Consider the following 27,651-nt stretch of genomic DNA (forward strand, 5'->3'; position numbering starts at 1 on the left):
GGCGCGTGTCTGTAATCCCAGCTACTCGGGAGGCTGAGGAAGGAGAATTGCCTGAACCCAGGAGGCGGGGGTTGCGGTGAGCCGAGATCGCGCCATTGCACTCCAGCCTGGGTAACAAGAGTGAAACTCCGTCTCAAAAAGAAAAAAGTAAGATTAAAAAATTGGTCGCAGGGCCATGCGTGGTGGCTCATGCCTGTAATCCCAGCACTTTGTGAAGCCAAGGTAGGTGGATCGCTTGAGCCCAGGAATTCAAGACCAGCCTAGGCAACATGGTGAAACTCCATCTCGACTAAAAATACTAAAAATTAGCTGGGCATGGTGGTACACGCATGTAATCCCAACTACTTCGGAGGACGAAGCATGAGAATTGCTTGAACCCAGGAGGCAGACATTGTGGTGAGCCAAGATTGCACCACTATACTCCATTCTGGGCAACAGAGCAAGATCTGGTTTAAAAAAAAAAAATTTGGTCACAGGATACAGTGAGCAGGGGACAGCTTAGTAGAAAATCTGACTGTGCTGGGGCTCAACTTAGGAAATGGTGATTTACATGTACAAAATATAAGGAAGGGTTTAGAGACACAGTTGTAGCTGTTTTGTCTTGTTTAAACACCCAAAAACTAGCAATGGTATTTATTTTTTCAAAGAAAATAGAGAAGGGAAATCAAACATATCATAAACACTTATTCTCAAAAGCATGTTATAAACCATCTTGCAGAAACAAGGTCATGTTAGGTAGAATGTCCTGGACTGTGTACACCAGAGCAGTTTCACAGAACTGTAGGGATTCTCACCTTAAAAGTTGTGGTGCCATAGAGCTTGGTAGTGTGAACTGTCTCTGGAAGCACATTAGTGATGTTGGTGATAAATTCTTCCAAGTACTTACAGGATTTCTCCAAATGTGTTGTGTTGATAATAATCTGGACAAGCTAGAAAATAACAAGCACATGTAAAAGTCATTTGACTATTCACCCCAGAATGAATGGCTCAGTATGAATCTGCTGGTACAAAACAAATGAAAGGCATGATGGCAAAGGTGATCCATACTCTGGTAAAACACATGTTAAAGCATGGACGTTCATTTTACCTCTTCTAGGAAGCCTTTGATATGGTCAGGTCTTGTGTCCCCACCCAAATCTCATCTTTAATTGTAATCTCCATAATCCCCATAATCCCATGTATCAAGGGACAGACCAGGTGGAGGTAACTGAATCATGGGTACAGTTTCCCCCAAGCTGTTCTCATGATAGTGAGTGAGTTCTCATGAGATCTGGTGGTTTTATAAGGGGCTCTTCCCACTTTGCTCAGCACTTCTTCTTGCCACCTTGTGAAGAGGGTCCTTGCTTCCCCTTTGCCTTATGCCATGATTGTAAGTTTCCTGAGGCCTCCCAAGCCATGCTGAACTGTGAGTCAATTAAACCTCTTTCCTTATAAATTATCCAGTCTCTGGCAGTTCTTTATAGCAGTATGAAAATGGACTAATACAGTATTCCAAAATATTCTGTGTTAACCCCTATTATGGGAACACTTATCACTCTATTTTAAAGGTATGTTTTCTTCTGTTTAAAAAAGACTAGACTAAGGACAAAAATTGCTACTGTTTAGCATGGTGCCTGCCAATTAAAACATTGCCAAATGAACTAAATAAATAATCACTAAATGAACAGGAATAATTAAAATGGCAACAAGATGTTTCAAAATTATGCATGATGAACAGAGAGATGTTAGGCGAGATTACAATATGTTAATAAACTCCATCAGTTTGTGGAAGAAAAAACATGGCCATCAAAGTGAAAGTAACCATAAAATTAACCACTTACTTTATTATTATTACTTATTTGGTCATGGGAAAGTTTCTTAACTTTTATAACCCTATCTCCTTATCTGTAAAACATCACTAATAATGTCTACTTTACAAAGTTATTGTGAGGATTAAATACTCTGTTGTTAACACTATTTATCTTTTCTTACATAGAACAGATTGTTAAAAAAAAAAGGTTGTCTTCTACAAATTACTTGAAAAGAAGACGAAAAAGAATAACTATTATTGTCTGTACAGAATTAAGGATTCTGAAGAACTTCATGATTCATTTTCCTACATTGTTTTCCCATAAACTTGGAAATGTAGTTAAATGGACATAATTATAACTTCCATTTTATTATAACAGAAATGAAAATCAAGTGATTTTCTTTAGATCACATAGCCTAAATGGAACTAATACTATGTCCCATACCCTCCAATTATGTACTCATCTAAATGACTTCTGCCAGTACCTTTTAGCATAAGCATAATACGGTAGCCCTGACGTACTGCATGATTGTGTACGTTACACTAAAATATAAGATTCTGGGTCTGCAAACAACTAGACCACTCCATGTTCTGATTCTACTCTAGTAAAAAGAAGAGGGAAAAAAAGTGGTATCTATTACTTATTGCTTAACTATTAAACTATTAAAACTATTCGCATTCCCTAGAGTCTAAAGGAAATACAAACAAGAAATAGAATGAAACTCTTTTTTTGTTTCTCTTTACTACATCTTTACTTTGCATTTTTATAAGAATATGTCTTGATTACTGTAGCCTTGTAGTATAGTTTGAAGTCCAGTAGTGTGATGCCTCCCGCTTTGTTCTTTTTGCTTAGAATTGACTTGGCTATGTGGGCTCTCTTTTGGTTCCATATGAAGTTTAAGGTGGTTTTTTTGAGTTCTGTGAAGAAGGTCATTGGTAGCTTGATGGGGATAGTGCTGAATTTGTAAATTACTTTGGGGAGTATGGCCATTTTCACGATATTGATGCTTCCTAACCTTGAACATGGAATGTTTCTCCATCTGTGGTGTCCTCTCTTATTTCGTTGAGCAGTGGTTTGTAGTTCTCCTTGAAGAGGTCCTTTACATTCCTTGTTAGTTGTATTCCTAGGTATTTTATTCTCTTTGTAGCAGTTGTGAATGGCAGTTCGTTCTTGATTTGGCTCTCTTTAAGTCTGTTATTGGTGTATAGGAATGCTTGTGATTTTTGCACATTGATTTTGTATCCTGAGACTTTACTGAAGTTGCTTATCAGTTTCAGGAGATTTTGGGCTGAGACGATAGGGTCTTCTAGATATACAATCATGTCATCTGCAAATAGAGACAATTTGACTTCCTCCTTTCCTATTTGAATATGTTTTATTTCTTTTTCTTGCCTGATTGCTCTGGCTAGAACTTCCAATACTATATTGAATAGGAGTGGTGAGAGAGGGCATCCTTGTCTAGTGCCAGATTTCAAAGGGAATGCTTCCAGTTTTTGCCCATTCAGTATGATATTGGCTGTGGGTTTGTCATAAATAGCTTTTATTATTTTAAGATACGTTCCGTCAATACCTAGTTTATTGAGGGTTTTTAGCATAAAGGGCTGTTGAATTTTGTCAAAGGCCTTCTCTGCGTCAATTGAGATAATCATGTAGTTTTTGTCTTTGATTCTGTTTATGTGGTGAATTACATTTATAGACTTATGTATGATGAACCAGCCTTGCATCCCCGGGATGAATCCTACTTGATCATGGTGGATAAGTTTTTTGATGTGCTGTTGCAATCAGCTTGCCAGTATTTTATTGAAGATTTTTGCATCTATGTTCGTCATGGATATTGGCCTGAAGTTTTCTTTTCTTGTTGAGTCTCTGCCGGATTTTGGTATCAGGATGATGTTGGTCTCATAAAATGATTTGGGAAGGACTCCCTCTTTTTGGATTATTTGGAATAGTTTCAGAAGGAATGGTACCAGCTCCTCTTTGTATGTCTGGGAGAATTTGGCTGTGAACCCATCTGGACCTGGGCTTTTTTTGGATGGTAGCCTCTTAATTGCTGCCTCAATTTCAGACAAAAACAAGCAATGGAGAAAGGATTCCCTGTTTAATAAATGGTGTTGGGAAAACTGGCTAGCCATGTGCAGAAAGCAGAAACTGGACCCCTTCTGATACCTTACACTAAAATTAACTCCAGATGGATTAAAGACTTAAACATAAGACCTAGCACCATAAAAAACCCTAGAAGAAAACCTATGCAAAACCATTCAGGACATAGGTGTAGGCAAGGACTTCATGACCAAAACACCAAAAGCATTGGCAACAAAAGCCAAAATAGACAGATAGGACCTAATCAAACTCCACAGCTTCTGCACAGCAAAAGAAACAGTCATTAGAGTGAATCGGCAACCAACAGAATGGGAAAAAATTTTTGCAGTTTACCCATCTGACAAAGGGCTGACATCCAGAATTTACCAAGAACTAAAGCAGATTTACAAGAAAAAAACAAACAAGCCCATTCAAAAGTGGGCGAAGGATATGAACAGACACTTTACAAAAGAAGACATACATGAGGCCAACAAACATACAAAAAAATGATCATCATCACTGCTCATTAGAGAAATGCAAATCAAAACTACATTGAGATACCATCTCACGCCAGTTAGAATGGTGATCATTAAAAAATCTGGAGACAGATACTGGAGAGGATGTGGAGAAATAGGAACACTTTTACACTGTTGGTGGGAGTATAAATTAGTTCAACCATTGTGGAAGACAGTGTGGCGATTCCTCAAGGACCTAGAAATAGAAATTCCATTTGACCCAGCAATCCCATTACTGGGTATATATCCAAAGGATTATAAATCGTTCTACTATAAGGACACATGCACACTAACGTTCATTGCAGCACAGTTTACAATAGCAAAGACCTGGAACCAACCTAAATGCCCATCGATGATAGACTGGACAGGGAAAATGTGGCACATATATGCCATGGAATATTATGCAGCCATCAAAAACGATGAGTTCGTGTCCTTTGTAGGGACATGGATGAACCTGGAAACCATCATTCTCAGCAAACTGACACAAGAACACAAAATCAAACACTGCATGTTCTCACTCATAGGTGGGTGTTGAACAATGAGAACACATGGACACAGGGAGGGGAGCACTACACACTGGGGTCTGTTGGGGGTAAATAGAGGAGGGGACAGCAGGGGGTGGGGAGTTGGGGAGAGATATCATGGGGAGAAATGCCAGATATAGGTGAAGGGAAGGAAGGCAGCAAATCACAGTGCCACGTGTGTACCTACGCAACAATCTTGCATGTTCTTCACATGTTCCCCAAAACCTAAAATACAATTAAAAAAAAAAAGAAAGAAAATGTCTGATGGTGAGTTTGTGGCAGGTAGGGGGAGTTTTGCTGTTTAAGGCAATAAATTAATCTAGGTCTTTTGGTCTAGTGAGATAGTGAGCCAGAGGGATGTGGGGTGGCAAATGACACAAAGCAGAAACTGGAACTAAAGATGAAGTTTATAATACATGATATTTCAAAACAATTTTAAAAAGTTGGAATTTTTTTTTTGGAGAATTATGTTATGGTCTGGAATATTAAACAAAAATACAGATAGGACTGTAATCAGAAAATGCATTGTTACTTCTTCCACTTCATCCAGCACAGGATGAAAGAACATACTTCATTCCGAAAAAGTACATGTCAACTCATAATGACAATGTTCTAGTACTGGTTTCTACTAAGAAAAAGAATACCCAATACCCTTCCACTCCACTAAGGATCATGCTGACAATCTTAGGAAAATAACTACTTTGAAACACAATAACAAAGGGCAAAAACACAGAGATACAATTTCAACAAACTCTCTTACATGAAAAGTTAGGGCAACACTGGGACTAGATCTCCATATTTTCCTTCACAACTCATCAGACAAGTTCATATACATCAGCTCCCTTTTCCATTCATTCCACAGTTTGAATTCAAGATTTTGAGTTTTGCACACAAGACTACTATATCCTATAAAACTACCAAAAACATCAACCTTTTAACTTTGGAGTGCTCTAGAAAAAGATAACCACCAAAATAAGCAGTTCGTCACTCTCTTGCTCTCATCATTTTCTCCTTCAAAAGAGGACTAAAATCATTTTAAAACATTTAAATTGTCTGAATTAAATCATTCTTCTTCCTGAGTGGGAAGGTGGCTACTGGCAAGGTTGTCTTGATGTGGAAGTCAGAAAATTAAGAGAGTTAATTTGGAGAACTGAAAAATTTCTATTTTAAAATCAGTATTACCTATGGAAACACATTCTGTCTATCAAAAGAAATCCTAATAATAAGGAGGAATCATGGCATGTTATTGAAATAAAAAACAGTGGCAGTCAAAGAGAAAATTGTCCTGTTTTACAGGATATTGGCAGTTAAATTAAAAAATGGGAGGTGGCTTCACTGGGTACAGTAGTAATTTCCTATGATTTTTAAAGATCTGTCAACACAAAAGATCACCATGAATTACATCAGTTGGTTGCCAGTCATTTTTTGAAATGTTTCATTGCTGAGGACAGAATAGACTATTAAGACACTGTAGGATTACAGCAGATACCATGTCATTTTCAGAGAGAATATTGCCTGTTAATGAGGTCTAAGTGATAACTGCTCCTGAATGACAGCTACCAAAATCCTTACAAGGGCATTTACTAATGTAAAACCAGAAGCTTTGGGCATAATTTCAAATTGAAAGATAAAATAAAGCAATTTCAGATAACTTTCATCAGAGTTTGAGTGCCCTTGATGATATTTTTACCAACTACTTCTCAGTATCTTACAATCTATAACACTGCAATAATCCAAACTGTCCTAAACATTATTTCAATGACACAAATCTAACAAGAGATCAAATATTGATTATCTCTTACATAAAGTTCTATGAGAATTGTCAAAAAAGAACATTATAAGTCAAACAGCTATCTCTCACAACTAAATGACACAAGTCACTTAAGTGAAAAACCATTAAGAATCAGAAAATTTTTCTGTCTCTCCTTCCTTGTATCAGAGAAAATCTAATGAGAAAGGCACAAAACACACTGTGGAGGTCATTTCTTTTCCTTTTTTTAATTTTACATTAAGTTCTGGGATACATGTGCAGAACGTGCAGGTTTACTACATAGGTATGTGGGCCATAGTGGTTTGCTGCACCTACTGACCCATCTTCTAAGTTCCCTCCCCTCGCCCCCCACCCCACAACAGGGCCCAAGAAGCCCTGGTGTGTGTTGTTCCCCTCCCTGTGTCCATATGTTCTCATTGTTTAACTCCCACTTATGGAGTGTGAACATGCAGTGTTTGGTTTTCTGTTCCTGTGTTACTTTGCTGAGGATGATAGCTTCCAGCTTCATCCATGTCTCTGCAAAGGACATGATCTCATTCCTTTTTATGGCTGCATAGTATTCCATGGTGTATATGTACTACATTTTCTTTAGTCTATAATTGATGGACATTTGGGTTGGTTCCATGACTTTGCTATTGTAAACAGTCCTGCAATAAACATATGTGTGCATGTGTCTTTAGAGTATAATGATGTATATTCCTTTCGGTTTGTACCCAGTAATGGGTTGCTGGGTCAAATGGTATTTCTGGTTCTAGATCCTTAAGGAATAGACATACTATCTTCCACAATGGTTCAACTAATTTACATTCCCAGCAACAGTGTAAAAGCATTCCTATTTCTCATGGAGGTTATTTCTCCTCCAAGTCTGCTCAAAAACACCCCAGTGGAACCTGAACCATGATGACATTCTATTCTTGACAAACCCCAGAAAATATCTTCATCATCTTCCATAGTTCAAAACTAAGTCCTAAATTCCAAGAAGAGGTTTCCATTCCCAACTATAAATTATTTCTGGAGTATACACATCTGCTATTAAAACTGCTTTTTAGCATGTTTTCCAAAACAAACAATTCAGTAAAACAAAGCTTCAAAAGGACTAATCCAAAGCAAGAAAATGAGAAGTCACACTCCTCTTCACACCACCAATGCCTCTCAACTGTTAAATCTGCAAGACAAAAAACTAAATAGTATTGGTTCTCATTCACAAAAATGAGCTCTCACTGAGACTCCAAGGGATTTGATCTCCATTTCACCCAGTCAGGGTACAAAAAATTGTGTAAACCACTCATTTTATACCATCTCCATGATTAAAATACCTAAAACACTACAATTTATGAAACTACTGCTTATGAATTCCAAGATACAGTGCAAACTTTATATTTGACAAGACTTAAGTACAAAACATTTTAACAATGTGAGCAATATCACTTCTGTTAACAAGAGAGTGAGGAGATAAATGTATTGTGGAAAATGAGAGGATAGAATCATGTGGTCATCAATCTAAATTATACTAAAAGCAAAGAATGAATACAAAGCATTGGTCATTTCTTCAGGTCTCTATTACCATATTAGGTATGTGTAGGGCACTACATCACAGTAGTGCCCTGTGATCATAAAAATACAAATACTGAATATGATATCACTAGAAGGAACTCTGAACTTCTTTCTCCATATTATAAATAATTAAACATAAATACTACTGTAAATAATGAAGTAGCAGATAAAAATAAACCCAATTCTTTAGAACTAGTATTGATATGAACTAATAATATTACAGTTTCCAGCTAAACATGGTTTAAGAAAATATACTATCATGCCTGGGCGTGGTGGCTCACGCTTGTAATCCCAGCACTTTGGGAGGCCAAGGCAGGTGAATTACCTGAAGTCAGGAGTGTGAGACCAGCCTGGCCAACATGGTGAAACATCATTTCTACTAAAAATACAAAAATTAGTTGGTTGTGGTGGCACACGCCTGTAATCCCAGCTACTTGGGAGGCAGAGTTAGGAGACTCTCTTGAACCCAGGAGGTAGAGGTTACATTGAGTCAAGATTGGGCCACTGTACTCCGGCCTGGGAGACAGAGTAAGATGAAAAAGAGAGAAGAGGGAGAGGAGAGGAGAGGGGAGGGGAGGGGAGGGGAGGGTTGGGGAGGGGAGGAGGAGATAAAGAAAAAGAGAAAGAAAGAGAAAGAAAAAGAAAGGAAAGAAAGAAAGAGAAGGAAGGAAGGAAGAGAAAGAAAGAGAGAAAAATACATAATCATGCTGGCTAGTTTCACCTTAATTCACGTCCACTATTCAAGAATGGGCACGTAATCTTACCACATAATCACATTATCTGGCACAAATCAATTCTTTATTTTCCGTACCCCCAGAGGACTACATCACACCTTCTTTCTCCTTCAACTCCCATGCTTGCTCTCTCATCTGCACGTTTATTGAAGACCCTGCATTCACTGGGAAAACTGAACATTTGGAGCCAGGCAAACACTTTCCCAAACACTACCATTTGCTTTCACACACTCTGATTCTTATCTGTTACCCAGAGGTGAACTTGACACTATCTAATGCCAATCCCTTTAATTGTGCATTCTATCTTAAACTCACTTACTCAAGGACATTGCACCAGAGATTTCTTCCCTTCTCCTACATCATCCTTTATTTATTTATTTATTTGTTTGTTTGTTTATCTATCTATCTATCTATCTATCTATCTATCTATCTCGATACTGTATCATTCCCACAATAAATAACAGGCTGCTCTTTGTCCTATTAAAACATAGGACCAAAAAAAACCTGTCTTAATCCACTTCTCCGGCTAGCTATCACCCGATTTCTTTGTTTCCCTTGGAAACAAAATTCCTTGAAAAACCTGTCTTATATTTGCTGTCTCCAATTCTTCTCTTTCCATTCTTTAATTCTTTTATTTAAATAAACTCTTTATTTTAGGATCATTTTGTATTTATATTTACAAAAAAGTTGCAGAGTTCCCATATACTCCTCACCCAGTTTCCCTTATTGTTAACATCTTACATTACTATAGTACATTTGTGACAACTAAGAAACCAACACAAGTGCGTTACTAATTGAATGCTGTACTTTATTCAGATGTCACTAGTTTTTCCTTAATGTTCTTTGTTTCCGGATTCCATCTGAGATACAACATTATATTTAGTTGTCATGTTTTCTTAGTCTCTGGTCTATGACAGTTTATCAGATTTTCTTTCTTTTTGATTACACTGACAGTTGTAAGGAGTACGGGTCAAGTACGTTATAGCATGTCTTTCAATTTGGGTTTAATATTTTCCCATGGTCAGACGGAGCTTATGGGTTTAGGGAGGGATAACACAGAGGCAAAGTGCCCTCTCCTCAAATCATATGAAAGGTACATAATATCAACATAATGTATCACTGATGATGTTAACCTGGAACACTTGAGCAAGGCAGTGTCTGCCAGGTTTCTTCACTGTAAAGTTACTTTTTCCTCCTTCTACCCTGTACTTTTTTCTTTGTTTTTAAGATGGAGCTTTGCTCTGTCACCAGGCTGGAGTACAGTGGCATGATGATCTCAGCTCATAGCAACCTCAGATTCCCTGGTTCAAACGATTCTCCTGCCTCAGCCTCCTGAGTAGCTGGGAACAGGTGCACGTCACCACACCCAGCTAATTTTTGTATTTCAGTAGAGACGGGATTTCACCATGTTGGCCAGGCTGGTCTCCATCTCCTGACCTCATGATCTGCCCACCTTAGCCTAGCAAAGTGCTGTGATTACAGGCGTGAGCCACCACGCCCAGCCTACCCCCTACTTTTTGGAAGCAAGTCAATAAGCACAGTTCACACTCACCTCATAGTGGCAACAATATCTATGTTAGTTATTTGAAATTCCTCTCTGCAGGAGCCATTCTCTTTAAAACCTACTAAATCAGGAATTTCCTACCACCATTTTACTAAAAGTGCTCTTATCAAGGTCACTAACTTACTCCAAATTGCTAAATACAATGGTAATTCTTCACCTTCTTCTTATCAGTCAGCAGTATTTGTCATAATTGATCACTCTCTCATTCTTTATATACTATATACACTCCTGTTTTTGCTTTGTTTTGTTTTTTCCTACTTCTCTGGTGGCTCCTTCCCAATCTCCTTTGTTGGTTCCTCTTTTCTCCTGGTTTCTTAATATCAAAATACCCAAAAGTTCAATTCTTCATCCTCTTTTCTTTCCCATCTTTATTCATTCCCTCGGTGATGTATCCAGTTGCATGATTATAAATATTTATATTCTCCCAAATTGTTATCTCCTGGCCAAACCTCACTCCCAAGCTCCATATTCATATACACAACTGCTTACTCAACATCTCAACTTACATGTCTAATAAATACTATAAATTTAATATGTCCAAAATCAAATTCCCAATGTTCTCTCACTGCAGATTTAGCTCTGCCTAAAGTTTTTCCTATCTTAGTTCATGGTATATACAGCCTTCTAGTTGCTCAAGTCTAAAAATCCTGGAGTTACCTGCAACTCTTTACTTTTTCTCTTCCTTTATATCCAATCATCAGGAAAGCATGCTAGTTCTACACTTAAAATTTTATCACTGTCCATAGCTACCACCCAGTCTTACTAGATTTTTGTCATAATCCCCTAACTGGTCTCCTTGTTTCCACCCTACAGTTTATTCTCACTACCACGAGTCAAGGTGATCCTTTCAAAATGTAAGTCAGATCATGTCATTAAACAAAATCCTACAATAGCTCCTCATTTCACACAAAATAAAAGCAAAAGGCTTTACAATGGCCTACCATGAATGCTTGATACCTCTCTAATCTAACCCATCGCTTTTCTTCCCCTTGTTCAATCCACTCCAGCTACCCAAGCCTCCTATTCTTCCCTGTACTTGCCAAGAACTTTCCTACTTTCAGGCCTTTGCTCTGGCTCTAATCTCTGCCTAAAATGCTTTTCTTCCTGCAATAATAACTCACCCTCAAGATGCTATTATAAAAATAAGACCAACCTAGAACATCTACCAGAATCCTGATTTCCTTAACCCAGGTACTTCTTCTTTCTTAGAATTCACTACCTTAAATCATACTACAAAATTTACTTATTTTGTTTATTATTTATTATCTGTTTTCTCCAGTAGAATGTAAGCAAATATATTGTTGTTGTTCACTGATTTATCCTAAGGGCATGGAATCAGTGCCTAATAGAGAGCATATATTTTAAAAATTGTAAAGGTAATAAACAAATTATCTTATAGAACACCTTGTTCTAATTTTTTACTTCTCTTAGAAATCTCCATTTCTGTATTAGTATTCATCAGTGCTTGACTGCTTAGACCTCTTAATAATAACAGGTAATATGCATAGAGTATTTGCTATATACCAGGTACACTAAGTACTTTACATGCTCATTTAGTCTTCACAACATTGCTGTGAAATACATGCTATCATTGTCCCCATTTTACATAGAAAGGCAAGTAATTTGCCCAAGGGCACAGTTATTAAGAGGGCCAGAACTGGAACCCAGGCAGCATGCATTAGAACATACAATCTTAACCAATACTCAATTGCATTTTTCACAGATCTTATGAGGCACCCCTAGGAAATAGCCATTCTCACTAAATAAATAATGAACAGTCACATAAAGTTTGAAAGAGAAAGGCATTCATGTTCTAGCGGTGCTAAAACTGAAAGGTAATGTTGAACACAGGGAAACGAAGCCATGAGGAAAAAGGAGAGAGCATATGCATAGAAAAAGAAAAGATGCGACTGTGTAACCCCAAAACAGACTAAACAATGTGTAAACCCACAAGAAGGGCAGACAGACAGACATTAGTTTATAGGAATTCTCAAGTCCTAAGAGAATTATCTGACATCCTGAAATAGGATTCTGTAAGTTTTGTGGGCTTATCATAATTCTATTATTTGAGAGGATTTCTGCTATCTAACATAAAACCATCTCTAACTAGAACAATATCCATGTTACTATGGACCACTTATAAAAATCTCAATTTTTGTTAGGATGAAATAATTAAATCAATATGGAAGGCAGTACAACACAGTAGAAGTGAATAGGTTTGGGAGAAAAAAAATTAGATTTATGTCTAATTTCTACCATGTTTGCTAGCTGTATGACCTCAGGCAATCTCCTTGGACTTTAATTAGACTGTCTATAAAATGGGAATAATAACACATGCCCAGCCTGCTTCAAATGTTACTGTACTAACCGAAATAAAATCTGTGAGTGGGCTGAAGAATATAAACTGCTCCACAAATATTACCTATTGTGATGATGATTCCAGATGTGAACTCACTTTAGTTACTCATAAAGAAGGATGTCTTCTCTTTCCAAAGGTAGGTAGTGTAATTATTCAAACTGTGTCTAGTTGGTAACAAAAAATAAATCACTTTATGTGTATGTGTCTATACATTACACACTACCATAATAACAAAAATAAATGAAAGTGTATGAATGTTTCTGTATTCATATGCAAAGATATTGAAAGTATAGTTCCTTAAAAATACCCAATGACTAAGGAAGGAATAACATTTAGTATTCAATGAAATGGTGCCAAGAATTACATGGTTCTTCCTTGATAATCTCCTACTGATTCTTCCTATTATTACCTGACCTGTACAGTGTTTCCTGAAACCCAAGCTGAGAAGTTAGGCCTTTCTCTTAAAATGTCACAGTAAACCAATGGCACAGCCAGAACTGAACCCAAGATTCTTCTGAGGTCAAAGCTATTTCTATCAGACCATGTTCTTGCTATGCTGCTTGTTATAACATTTGTTTTTAAGAGATTGCTGAATTGAATGACATAAAAACAGTTACATGAAGAGTTATAATGAAGAGATAGTTCACAAAATAAGTAATAAACTTCCTGTCCAGAAAAAAAAAACACTATGATCTAACACAAGCAGGACTTCCTAATTTTCACTCCAACTTTCCCTTTCTATAACCTTCTTGATTATAAAGGAAGTTAGCTATTTTTCAGATACATAAAGGCAAATGCCTAATATTTCTGTACCAGGCAATAGAAAAGAAGCTCTGTAAAATGAGGGGATTATCCCAAATAAAGTCCAAGGTAATTTCCAATTGAAAGAAAAGTTTGCTATAAGTAGAAATTAATCACTTCCAATGTCCCATCTTTTAATATTTTTTTTAAATCTTAATTCAGAGAAAGAGAAAATAACTTAAAAATCAAAAGTAAATGCTCACCTGGCTTCCAGCTGTCTTTACCTATAGGTCAGTATCATTAACCTTTTGCTGGATTTCACCATCATCGTTGACAGTGTACATTTTAAATGTCAATTTTTCCTAGAGTAACTGACTTCCAAACTGCACCACCTCTACAGGTAAAACATATGGCCAACAGCCTTTCCCTTTTCTTGTGAAAAAAATTCTTCTAAACTCCTCCCACTTTAGGCACTACAATGTCCAGTGAATAACAGATTGAGGTTACTATGCAATCTTGAGTTTCCAAGAGAGAGAACTTCACATCTAAATTTTAGAACTACACACCAATACAACAAATTTCATTTGCCAAGGTACTGCATTCAATGTATGTAAAATATCCCTCCTCTAGGAGATTCCATAAACCTCTATAAAAATGTGACTGTTGCCTTTCTTGCAGATTTCCTTGATCCCAAATATCTAGTCCTTTGGCAGATTACAAGCTGATAAAGAGTAATTTACCTTTCATACATGAGATATCTCAAAAATAAAGGCTGAGTCTGACACTAACCAAGAACTATGATTGCAATATCCTTGACATCAATAACTGATGCAAGCAAAATGTGATTTCACATTCTGCGTTTGTACATGAACTGCTATTCATTTGATTGGAACCTGATGCTCACTATATTCTAAAAATAAATATTTTTTCATATAATCAATGGCAAGTAAGAGAAATTTATCCTAACAACTTCAGAAAGAAAAGTTTAGTAAAAACAATGAAATTACTAAAATGAATTTTTTAGAAAAAATAAATTTCTCAAAGGTGACCAAAGAAAAGAACAAGGGATTTCATTTTCCACTTTCACCATTAGATGCCTATCAGGATGAGCATGTAGAAAGTTATAATGATTCAGACATAAGGCCCAGAGCTTAGGACATCTGTCCACATATTGGCTTGGCTGCCTTCATTAGGAGCAGGTTTACCTCAGTAAGCCCAATATTCTTCCTTTTAATGACATTCTGCAGAGAGTTGCTCAGAGTCCTGGTTAGCAAAAGGTTTGTTGATTTACGAATCATGTCATCAACTTCAGTTGAGCTGAAAAAGAAGCACTAAAAGTCAGTCATAGCAGGTAGCAGAATTATTTAGGCAAACAGGGTGCCAGTGGTACTTGTGGTAATAATAATAAAATAATAATAGCAGCAGCAAGTAATATTTATTGTAAGTGAGAAAAAGTACTATAAAAAACTCTCCTAGCTCTTGTTGGCTGAAAAAAATATAGTTTGTCTTCATTTCTGAAAACTGATTTTCTGTCTATAGAATTCTGGTTATTTTTTTTTTCTTTGAGTACCTTAAGAATGTCATTCCATTTTCTCTGACTTGCATAGTTTCAGAAAAGAAGTTTATTATAATTCTTATCATTATACTACCATATAATTTTTATTTTTGGGAATGCCTTCTAAACATTCTCTTTACCTTTAATTTTCACCAGTTTGAATATAATGTCTTCAAATATTTTTGTTTGTTTCTTGTTGTTGCTATTATTTATCTGAATTGGGGTTCTTAAAATCTTGAATTTCTTGTTTGATGCCTTTCATTATCTTTTGGAATATTCTCAGCCACCATCTTTTAAAGTCTTTCTTCTTGCCAGTTCTCTCAGTCTTCTCCTACTTATATCATTTGAAATTGCCCTACAGACCTTGGGCACTTTGTTCTATTTGTTTCACCTTTTCTTCTGGGTTCTATATTGTCAGGCTGGCTCACAGTATACTGTTAACAATACATTAAGACTTCAGTTGTTTTTGTCATTTTTACATGTATGGCAGTTACAACTTTCCGATTCTGCCACAAGTGTGGGACTCTGTCTCCTTAGAGAGACCAGTCTCATCTTTTCAGGCTACTTAGTTTCCTGGTAACTACACCTCTCTGATGAGTTCCGGAAAAGTTTTAATTTTATAGCTTGTCTGTCCCGTCCTCCCCTACATTGTTAGATACAGAAACAGAAGTATTTCATAGTAATATGTTTGTAAAAATGCTGTGAGTGTGCGTGAATTCACTTGGAAGCAAGACTAAAAGAAAAAACCATATAAGAAATGTTATTACTATGTGGTAAAGTTTGGGGTCATTTACATTGTTCCTCTTTAAGCTGTTCTATATCTCCTGAATTCCTTACAAACATCTAATTTTATTAACATAATGTAAAAGAGGAGCTCTCATATATGTATGTGTATATATTCTTTTTTATGTTGAGTATGAATGCTAGAATATTATTTTACCATAGAAATGCCATTCATTTGCTATTTTTAAAAATCTTTCAAAAAGAAAGTTTTGTATATTCAGAACTCATGCAATTACAAATTTTGTCAATATTTATCATGCTCTTCAGCCTCTTCTGTCTAGTGTAAAAGAGAAAATTAAGAGAATTATTCTTAAAGCTGCATTAAAATCTGAATGCAGCAATTTCTCGTTTTGAGAGCCTGCATTTAAAAGAAATAATTGTTTTTATACAAATTGTCTCGTGTTCCATGTTAACCTCCACTACAAAACAGGTATGACTGACAAAGCAATCTCTGTCACTCCAGGTTATAAGGTAAGCATATTCTAGGATATAAGATAAATGCCAACTGATGGATAAAAGGCATCCAGCTTTTTCTAAAATCTGCCTGAGTTGAATGTTTTATTTTAATTTTAAATGTGAAAAATATCAAAGGAAGTTTTCAGGCAAAAACTTAACATATTCAGGCAAGAAAAAGGCATCTGACATTATCCTGTTACTAATATTATTCCTTTTGCCATATTACCTTTCCACCAAAAGAAGATAGAAAGAGTAATTTTGCAATGAACTTATAATGATTCATCTGCAATAATATTCCTAACATACCCTACAGACAATTGTCTGATATAAGGTCACTTATATTAATTAAGTGGGGACCAGGAGGGTGGGGGATGGAAATCCAGGGTAAAAATTTTTGGTTTGTAACTTCAAAAGACACATCTCATTTTCAAGAGAATATTTCTGTGAAAACAATTACATTTTCAGAAAAAAGAACAAATTAATTGTACAAACCCCAAGTTTCATTTATTTTCTTAGTAAGAACAGTTAACAAAGAAGTGGCTCAAACTATTTCCCAACTATTTTTTTTTTTCAGAATAGGCTGGCATACCATGCTTTCCATTCATTTCATAGATACACTCATTAAAAAAAAATTCTGAGCTGGGTACAGGGCATATTGTGCTGAACAAAGATAAAGTGTTTCCATCCTGCAAAAGGAATTGTCGAACAATCTCATTTGTGTTTTCCTTGGCTTCTATGTTTCGCCAGCACTTATCATTAATTGCTCAGCTTCTTAATCAGACTAGGTACTCCTTGAAGACAGGGACCACATTTTCAGCATCTTAATTATTTCTATACCAAGCAGCATCTGACACATAATATATTAGCCAAAATGTATGGTGAATAAACCAATACATGAAAAAAGAAACAAAAGAACCTACACTTTAGCATGTATAGAAACATATATATACAAGAGCAATAATGTTTCCAAAGGATTTTATCTGATACTCCCCTTCTGGCCTTAACATTTCATTAAGTAGAATGTTAAAATTAGTATTTTTTGTATATATTTTTTTCTTTAAAGATGGGGGTCTTGCTATCTTGAACTACTAGACTGAAGCAATCCTCCTGCCTCAGCCTCCCAAAGTGATGGGATTACAGGAATGAGCCACTGCACCCAGCCTATAATTTTCTAGTGAATTCTCATTAATAGAACATGTTGAAATGCAAATCTATAAAGAAAGTCAAGAATAAGATAGGTAATATAAACTTTTTAAATTATTCAAGTTACCAATCTTCTCTTTCATCATGACTATATAAATATAGCAGTGCTACGCAGTGAAGAGCTAATTATTAAGATTTCCAAAATCAGAGCTGATGGGAATATCAAACATTTTTCAGAATATCTAAATATATGGAGTCACAGTCTTAGCATTGGTTGCATTTCTACTATATTATACCTTAGATGAAGATCTTCCGAAAACTTCAAACAAGCGTAGATAAATTCTTTAATTTGGTTGTAAACTTTTGGCACAAATTCAGAGAAAGGAAACTTTTTTGGAAATGGCTGCTGTAAATGCAAGAAGTAATGAAATCAAATCACAAACCAACAAACATCGAAGATATTTATAAATTATTTAGGTTGCAAAAAGAACATTATTCCACATTGTAAATTGTTTCCTTAACAACCTCAAATATAAGAAAATATCTCCCAAAGCTTTCTGATATTAAAAAGACATAAATTTAAATAAAATAATAATTCAAATGTCCTTCATCATGGAAAGAGATAAACAAATTGTGTTACATACTCAGCAATAAAAGGGAATCAACCATGATACATGCAACAACTTGGATGAATCTCAAAAGCATTATGTTATATCAAAGAAGTCAGTCTCAAGAAATTATACACTACACAATTCCATTTATATGGCATTCTAAAAAAGGCAAAAGTAGATATACAGAGTCCAGGTTGCTGGTGTCCCGGGGCTGGATTAAGGGAGGGGTTTTATAAAGGGGCATCATTAAAGAATTTTTTTTTTTTGGTACAATAGAGCTGTTTGTTATCAATATTGTCATAATGGATACACAACTAAATGAATTGTCAAAATCAACAGAATTATATACAACGAAGGGTAAATTTTATGTTGTGGGGAAAAATTACTCTAAATTATAATAAAAACAAGTATTTCAAAGTGTAAACTGAATTAGAACATCCACAGCAATCCTCCAAACACTTCAGAGGTGATAGCCATCTGCTGATTCCCAAATCAGGAAATTCTGGTCTTCCCCAAAAAGAGTCCTTCATTGTCAGAAAGGTGATTAAAGTAAAGGAAAAAAAGAAAGAAAGAAAAAGAAAAGTAAAAGAAAGAAAAAGAAAAAAGAATCCTTTGAAAGTGTTTTAGAGATCTAACTCATTGAGTTGAAGGTAATGCTTTCAATGAAACTAATCCAATGAAAGTTGTTAAGAGGATGCCAAAACAACCAGAGAAGTTTATTTTAAAGTATTCCTTACCTTTTCCAGTTCTATATCTTGAAATGGGAATTGTCCTACTACCTTTTTGTACACCTCTTCACTTGTTACTGGTATAGGACTGTAGTTGTCAGAATCAAGTATGTTTCTACGAATCAAAGGATAGACAAAGAAAAGGGAAGGATAAACAGGCGGAAGGGGAGAGGAGAGGAGGGGAGCGGGAAGTGGGTTAATCACAAATACTTTTCTGATGAACTCTAATCTTAATATATATACGACAACCCAAAATGAACATTTCCCAGTCCCTATTATATTCCTTCCATAATATAGGTATTTGGCTTTAGATTTAAAGAAGACAAAAAGAAAACTATACTCTGAAACAAATGGACCACAATTGCAAACATGATCTCTCAGGATTTGAGATTTACAAATAGGTCAGAACATTTTAATGTAAGTGAGAAGTAAACAACAAAAGAATGTATGCTCTAGAAAAGGCAAAGATAATTTTCTGCTTGGTTTAATATGACATATGAACATATATTTGGATTATTATTATTAGAGACAGGGTCTTGCTCTGTCACCCAGGCTGGATTGCAGTGGCATGATCACAGCTCACTGTAACCTCAAACTCTGGGGCTCAAGTAATCCTCCCACCACAGCCTCCCAAGTAGCTGAAACTACAGTTGCTCACCACCATACCAGGCTAATTGTTTAACATTTTGTAGAGATGGAATCTTGCTATGTTACCCAGGATGGTCTCAAACTCCTGGCCTCAAGGGATCTTCCCACCTTGGCTCCCAAAGTTCTGGGATTACAGACATGAGCCACTGCCCCTGGCCCATTGATAAGTTTTTTAAAATCATGTTCTATTCTAACTTTTGAAATTTACAAATAGAGTAACTTCAATAATAAATTCAAACTATTTTCATTAACTTCACCTATTGCTCCATATCAATGATGACATTTTTTTTCAATCTACAGGTTCTCTCTCCTTAAATAAACTGGGTATTCTCTAGTAGTAGGGACCATACTACCAAAATCAAAACAGAAGAGTCACTGAAGGCATCAGATGAGAGCCTCTAAGACTATAGATATATCATGCTATTAATTTTCAAAAATCTTACAGAGATAATACTCCCTTAAATACAATTATACCATCATCTAAATCTAGGTTTTAGAAATGTAAATATTTATATTAATATACAGATAAATTGGACTATGTGATGATCAGAGATATATGTTCACAAACCATGAAGAGTAAGAGTAAAGGAAAAATGTAAGATCTTAAAGCTATAAGAGTTTGAAAACAGGACAAACTGATCAGGAAAAGGGGTCTTGAAATAGGCAGGATAATCACTTAAAGTAAAGCAGGAAAGGTTAAAAAAGAGAAGAAACAAATGAGTTGACATGGGTTATGTGCCAAGAGCACAGTCCGAGGAGACATCTGTGAGATATGTGACAAAATAACTTTCTTATTATTATTGCATGTTGCAATAACTACTTAAATAACAGACTTCAAACACTGGGCTGTAACAGGCCCCTTCACTGTGTGTAGAGAGGGAAGATGATGAGGAACAACATGAGTGAGTCATCAAAACCGATTTTCCAAAAGCCTAAATTATTCCTAAGTGCTCGAATGCTACTCACTATAACTGCGTTGTAGACTAGACATGAACCTCAAAGTGAAAACCAAATAACAGAATAAGGTGACACCAAGATGATCTGAATGATAAACCAAGGAATCTGACACTTATCCAAGGAAACAAAAAGGCAAAATAGGGTTTGGCGACTTCCCACTGCAGCAGACACCAATACACTGAGACTGGATATCTTGGAAACATCATTCTGAATATTCTCACAGTTTATTTGAATTCTGGATAATAACCTAGAGTAGCTACAAAATATAAGCAACCTATACCTGCTGCCTATTACATCCGAAAACCTTTGTGCATAAATACATGTGTGTATACTAATGCACATGAACATACACACACATATGACTATAAATCATTTCTCACCTGAAAATACCTGCCCACTTCTTTAGCAGAGTCTCACTATATTGGTCTCTGATTTCTAACAGCATGTCAAAAAGCTGATTTACAGGGAAACCATACACCTGAAACAAAATAAGAAAATAACTTCATTTTCTAAGGAGTTTTTTTTTTTTAGCAAAATAAGAGGGATAAAGTACTGAAAAAAATTACATTCTTTGGACAGCAAATTAAATAAAACCATAATGTTAGAATCTTTCATTCACACCAATTCAATATCTAGCATTTACCTCTCAAAATTTAAATAATACCTACCAAAATGTTTAAGCCAATGAGAAAAAGAGGAAAATTAAAATCAATATATAAAGGGTATACTGTCAGCTAAGTCCTCCCTACAACACTTCCTGTAAGTCCTACTACCTATAGTAAGAGTTCACAGAAGGGAAAGTAAAAATGCTTCAAATCTCATCCACTTCTAATGCGAGTCTATTAGATACAACATGTGGTTCAAATCAACAATTATTATTCAAGATGGTAGTTAAAGAAACTGTAGACCGGGTGTGGTGGCTCACACCTGTAATCCCAGCACTTTGGGAGGCCAAAGCAGGTGGATCACCTGAGGTCAGGAGTTGGAGACCAGCCTGGCCAAAATGATGAAACCCCATCTCAGGAGGCTGAGTCGGGAGAATCGCTTGAACCCAAGAGGTGGAGGTTGCAGTGAGCCGAGATTGCGCCATTGCACTCCAGCACTCCAGCCTGGGTGACAGAGTAAGACTCCATCTCGAAAAAAAAAAAAACTACAAAAAACAAAACACTGCAGACTAACTCAGGTGCTATATATGAATTAAGAACATTTTGAAAAACTAATGTAGTCAGTAATTTAATTAATTGATTTGACGTGAGAGAAAAAAAGAGGCAGTAACTACATATGAAACATAATGGCTCAGGGTAAAACCCAGGAAATGCTATAAAGAGATTAAAAGACCTAGTTCCTAGGAAAATAAACCCAACCTAAAACTACAAGGTAACTTATTCAAGCTCATGTGGATTTTTTTTTCTGTTTTGTTTTTTTAAAACAGAGTTTCACTCTGTTGCCCAGGCTAGAGTGCCGTGGCACTATCTCAGCTCACTGTAACTTCTACCTCCCAGGTTCAAGCAATTCTCCTGCTCAGCCTCCCAAGTAACTGGGATTACAGGTGCCCACCACCACACCCAGCTGATCTTTGCATTTTGAGTAAAAACAGGGTTTCACCATGTTCCCTGCTAGTCTCAAACTCCTGACCTCAAGTGATCCGCCCACCTCCGCCTCCCAAAGTCCTGAGATTACAGGTGTGAGCAACTGTGCCTAGCCAGATTTTTTTTTCTTTGTGACAGGGTCCCTATCACCCATGCAAGAATACAGTGACAAGACCATAGCTCACCACAGGCTTGAACTCCTATGCTCAAGCAATTCTCTCGCCTCCCCACCACCTCTGCCCAAGTGGCTGGGACTACAGGAATGTACTACCACTCCCTGCTGATTTTTTATTTTTTGTAGAGATGGAGTCTCACTATGTTTCTGAGGCTAGTCTTGAACTTCTGGACTCAAGCAATTATCCTACCTCAGGCTTCCAAAGAGCTGGGATTACAGGCAAAAGCCACCAAATCCAGTCAAGAAAAAGATTTAGAGCCAATGAAACATTAATCTAGATAAGCATATGTAAACAGAAGTCACATACCTGAAGTGTGTCAGCAAAAAGCACAATGAGGTTCTTCAAATCTAACACAAGGTTTGGATCAGAGCAGTAAGACTGAAGTAAACAAAAGACAAAGGAGAAAAAACATATTAATAAAAATGCAATTAAATTTTTATTTATTTAATTGTTTAATGCTTTACCTGGCAAATTCTTTACCTGGTAAATTCTTTCCCTAGATATAATTAAACACTTTCCCGGTATAAGGTAACACCAGATTCAGCCAGGGAACAGCTGAATACAGCAAGTTCAATAACCGTGATTTATATTTTTAAAACTTGGGTATTAAAAAACGTACTTGTAAATAACTCTTTGGTTGAAGAAGAAAACAAAATTGACCCATTTTAAAATGAACGAGCATAAACTACTTCGTATCAAAAACTATGGTATGTGGCTACACTCATTTTCAAAAGAAATTTATATCCCTTTATGTAAACATTATAAAATACAAAAGATTGAAAATAAATAAAGTATGCACTGATCTCATGAAACTATGAGGGAAAGCCAAATGAACCATAAGTAAATGAGAGAATAAAATTAATTAAATTAAAAACAGAAACTAATGAAATAAAAAAAGGATATGGAAGATTTGATTAATTGAACCAAAGACCAAGTTAAAAATAAAATCAATAAAATAAACTTAGACAAAACTGATTAAACAATAAAGAGAAAATAATGCTAAACAATATAAGAAATACAAAAGAGAAAATAAGCACAGAGGAAAATAGAAATTATAAATAAAGTCCATGTGTAACCTCATATCAACAAATTAGAAAAGTTAACTGACATGGAATATAATTTATGTGGGCAGGATACAAAGATGTGTATGTCATTATTGCAAAAGTTCATTGCTTTTCATATTCAAATTCTTTATTTATAATTTTTGTTACTTGCTCTCTCATTGATCTCTCAAGTCTTCAAAGAGGTGTTTTGAATTCTCCCATAATTATGCAGCTTTTCCATTTCTCTTCATATTACTAGCAGTTTTTGTTTTAAATATATTGATGCCTCCTAATAAAAGGGCTATTATCTTTTCACTAAGTTTAAACTAACATCAGTATGAAATACCCCTCTCCTATCCCATTTGAAGATCTTCAACTTCAATTCTATTTTACTCGTAGAATACCACTACTTCTGCTTCCCATCTTTACTTTCAATCTTTTCAGCTAATCTTAATTTATGAATATCTCCTACTAAACATAGTATAAAATTTTTTAATGGTTTGGCATTTCCTAGTGATATGGTTTGGATATTTGTCCCCTCCAAATCTTACATTAAAATGTGATACCCAGTGTTAAAGGTGGCACCTAGTGGGAGGTGTTTGGGTTTTGAAGGTGGATCTCCTCATGAATAGCCCAGTGCCTTCCCCTGAGGTGATGAGTTCATGTTGGAGCTAGTTGTTTAAAAAGCTTGGCGAACCCACCCCTTGCCCTCATTCCCTCTCTCACAATGTGACACACTAACTCCCCTTTGCCTTCTGCCATGACTGTAAGCTTCCTGAGGCTCTCACCAGAAGCAGATGCTGGCACTATACTTCATGTACAGCTTGAAGAACCTTGAGCAAAATAAAGCTCTTTTCTTTGTAAATTACCCTCATCTAAAGTACTCCCTTATAGCAACATAAATGGATTGATAAACCTGGGATTACTGACATTTATGAACCTACTCATGCCACTTTTCAGTATGCTTTTTAAAATTTCCTTTAGTGTTTTTATTGAATCAGCTCTTTTTAATTATCTTTTTATGGTTAATAAATTATATCCCTTTTGCCCATTATTTACTTGAAGTAAAATTTGGAGTCTTCATTAAAAAAAAAAAAAAAAAAAAAACACCTTTTTTTGGACAGGGTTTCACTGTGTCACCCAGGCTAGAGTGCAGTGACAGAACCACAGCTCACTGTAGCCTCAACCCCCTGGGTTCAGGCAATCCTCCCACCTCAGCCCCCACAAGCAGCTGGGACTATAGGTGCATACCACCACATCTGGCTAATTTTTTTTTTTCTTTTTCTTTGGTAGAGATGGAGTTTCATTATGTTGCCCAAGCTGATCTCAAACTACTGGGCTTAAGCAATCCACCTGCCTTGGTCTCCCAAAGTACTGAAATTACAAGCATGAGCCACAACACTTGGCCTAAAATAACAATTAAACATGATGTCTCTCCTTCTGTAGGAATTAATAGCATTAATTACAAATAATAATCAGTTATTTAGATTTATCTATGAATTATACTAATTTTTGGCATACATTTTATTTAATCCTATCTCATCTTACATTTTGGATTTTGTTTTTAGTTTTTGAAGAATAAGACGTTTTTAAAGATAGGATGGGTAAAGAGGCTGGGCGTGGTGGCTCACACCTGTAATCCCAGCACTGTGGGAGGCCAAGGCCAGCAGACACCTGAGGTCAGGAACTGCAGGACAGCCTGGCCATAATGGCAAAATCTTGTCCCCACTAAAAATACAAAAATTAGCTGGGCATAGTGGTGCATGCCTGTGGTCCCAGCTACTCATGAGGCTGAGGCACATGAATTGCTTGAACCTGGGAGGCAGAGGTTGCGGTGAGCAGAGACTGAATCACTGCACTCCACCCCGGGTGACAAAGTGAGACTACGTCTCAAAAATATAAACAAAAATAAATATAAATATAGGATCAGTAAAGAGTAAACTTTGAAACCTCACATGTTTAAAAATGCCTTCAAACTAAAATACAAAATTTCAGATATAAAAAATTGTCTCCCATCAGTTACCCTGTTTGACACTCAGTGTATCCTTTCGACTTTAAGAATCTGCTCTTTTTTCACTGCCCTGGAATTTCTCCTTTTTTTATTTTATTACTACAGTCCCCTCTTTTGTCACTATATTTCCTTTCTAAATCTCTGTTAGATATAGTCAAACGTCTATACCAACTATCCTTGTTTTTTAACTTTCCTTTCCTATTTTCTATCCCTGTGTCTCTGTTCTCTGTATTTTGGGGTACGCATTTCACATTAGCTTCTTGATCAGCATAATATACAGTCTTATCCATTTAATCTTTTAATTGAATATCTCAATTCTTATCATCATAGGACTAAGACACCAACATAGAAGTCTAAGAAGCCAATTTTTATCTTGGATTCATACTATCCTTTGGCTTGCTTCCATCATTTTCCTCCTTCCTAAATTTCTTGTAATTAGGAATATAGTATACATAAAGAAAAATAAATAAAACCTTTATGTACAAGTTTACAAGTACCAGCATGCCAGAAACTCCCAGATGCTCTAATCATCAATCCGTCTCCCTACTCAGGAAAACAATATTCTTACTTTTATGATAATCATTTCCATGTGTTTCCTTAGTTTTTATTTGTTCGTATTTTTAATAGGATTTTTTTATCTTTTAGGGAAGTTTTAGGTGTACAAGAAAACTTAGTACAAAATTCCTCTCCTTTTAGGAAAAAAAAAAAAAGAAAACTTCGTAGAAAATACAGATAGTTCCCATATATCCCTTCACACATACACCCACATAGTTTCCCCTGTTACAATATCTTGTATTACTATGGCATAATTGTTATAATGGATGAGCCAATATCAACATAATATTATTAAACAAAATTCCTAGTTTACATTAGGGTTTACTCTATGATATATATTTTATGGTTTTAACATACATAAATTGATATGTTCCACCATTATATCATAGAGAACTGTCTTGCTGTCCCCCAAATCCCCTGTGCTCTGCTTATTCATCCCATCCTTCACTCTCCTAAACCCCAGGCAACCAGTGATAGTTTTATTGTCTCGATAGTTTTGCCTTTTCCAGATTGTCATACAGTTGGGATCATATAGTATGTAGCCTTTTCAGATTGGCTCCCTTTCATTTAGCAATATGCATTTAAGGTTCCTCCATGTCCTTTCATGGATTGAGAGCTCATTTTTTATATCACTGAATAATATTCCAATATATGAATGTACCACAGTTTGTTTCTCCATTCACTCACTGACAAACATGGTTGTTTCCACGTTTTGGCAATTATAAACAAGCTATTATACACATCTATGTGAAGGTTTTAGTGTGGAAGTAAGTTTTCAACTCATTTGGAAAAATTCCTAGACATACACCTACTAGATTATATAGTAAGACTATGTTTAGTTTTATAAAAAACTGTCAGTCTTCAAAGCTATCTGTACCATTTTCCATTCCCACTAGCAACAAATGAGAATCCCTGACGCTTCACATTTTCTCCAGCATTTGGTGCTGTTAGTGTTGTGGATTTCCTTGATGACATAGGATGATGAGCATCTTTTTTTTTTTTTTTTTTTTTTTTTTTTGAGACAGGGTCTCACTCTGTCACTCCAGCTGGACTGTAGTAGTATGATCATGGCTCACTACACCCTCAGGTTCCCAGGATCAAGCAATCCTCCCACTTCAGCCTCTTGAGTAGCTGGGACCACAGGCACATGTCTGGTTAATTTTTAAACGTTTTTGTAGATGGTGTCTCACTAAGTTGCCCAGGCTGGTTTCAAACTCCTGGAATCAAGTGATCCTCCTGCTTTGGCTTCCCAAAGTGCTGGCATTACAAGCATGAGCCACCACCATGCCAGGCCTCATTTTCTTCTTTAAATTTAAGAATTCATTGTATATTTGGAACACCAGTCTTTTATCAGATATGTTCAGATATGTGATTCAAAAAGATTTACCTCAGTCTATAGCTAGTCTTTTCATTCTCCTATAGTATCCACCTAAATACTCAGACTTAATATTTTCTCTCTCAACATTATATAAATGGAAATAAGACATACATATAATTTTCTTTCTTGCTTCTTTCATTAAACATTGTATTTGTGAAAATTCATGAATGCTATTGTATATAGCTATACTTTGGTTATTTTCATGCTCTATAGTATCCAATGTTTGAGTTTAACCCAGATTATCCATTTTACTACTGATGGACATTTAAGTCATTTATCATTTTAAAAGCCAACAATGCTAGAAAGATATTCTTGTATGTTTATTATGGTGTATTACGGCAAATTACTGAAGAGAATATAGTTACAGAAAGGTTGATCCACAGGGAT

The 27,651-nt window shown here is 35.9% G+C and overlaps 1 protein-coding gene across 5 annotated transcripts in view; it reads right to left on the bottom strand.

Moving 5' to 3' along the window:
* The window catches only part of EXOC6B (exocyst complex component 6B), a 742,202-nt gene that overhangs the window by 312,826 nt on the left and 401,725 nt on the right, over nt 1–27,651 (bottom strand). For all 5 annotated transcript variants that reach the window (XM_012475649.2, XM_064364233.1, XM_064364234.1 and 2 more), the window contains 6 exons: nt 22,584–22,655; nt 20,893–20,990; nt 18,917–19,022; nt 17,865–17,974; nt 14,837–14,948; nt 795–929 (listed from right to left, as the gene is read on the bottom strand). In XM_012475649.2, coding sequence (XP_012331072.1) covers nt 795–929; nt 14,837–14,948; nt 17,865–17,974; nt 18,917–19,022; nt 20,893–20,990; nt 22,584–22,655 — 633 coding nt within the window. The remainder of the gene's footprint in view (nt 1–794; nt 930–14,836; nt 14,949–17,864; nt 17,975–18,916; nt 19,023–20,892; nt 20,991–22,583; nt 22,656–27,651) is intronic.

This window comes from Aotus nancymaae, unplaced genomic scaffold, assembly GCF_030222135.1.
Source record: "Aotus nancymaae isolate 86718 unplaced genomic scaffold, 86718_ANA_hifiasm-v0.15.2.pri h1tg000057l, whole genome shotgun sequence".
In the NCBI taxonomy this organism is placed as follows: domain Eukaryota; kingdom Metazoa; phylum Chordata; class Mammalia; order Primates; family Aotidae; genus Aotus; species Aotus nancymaae.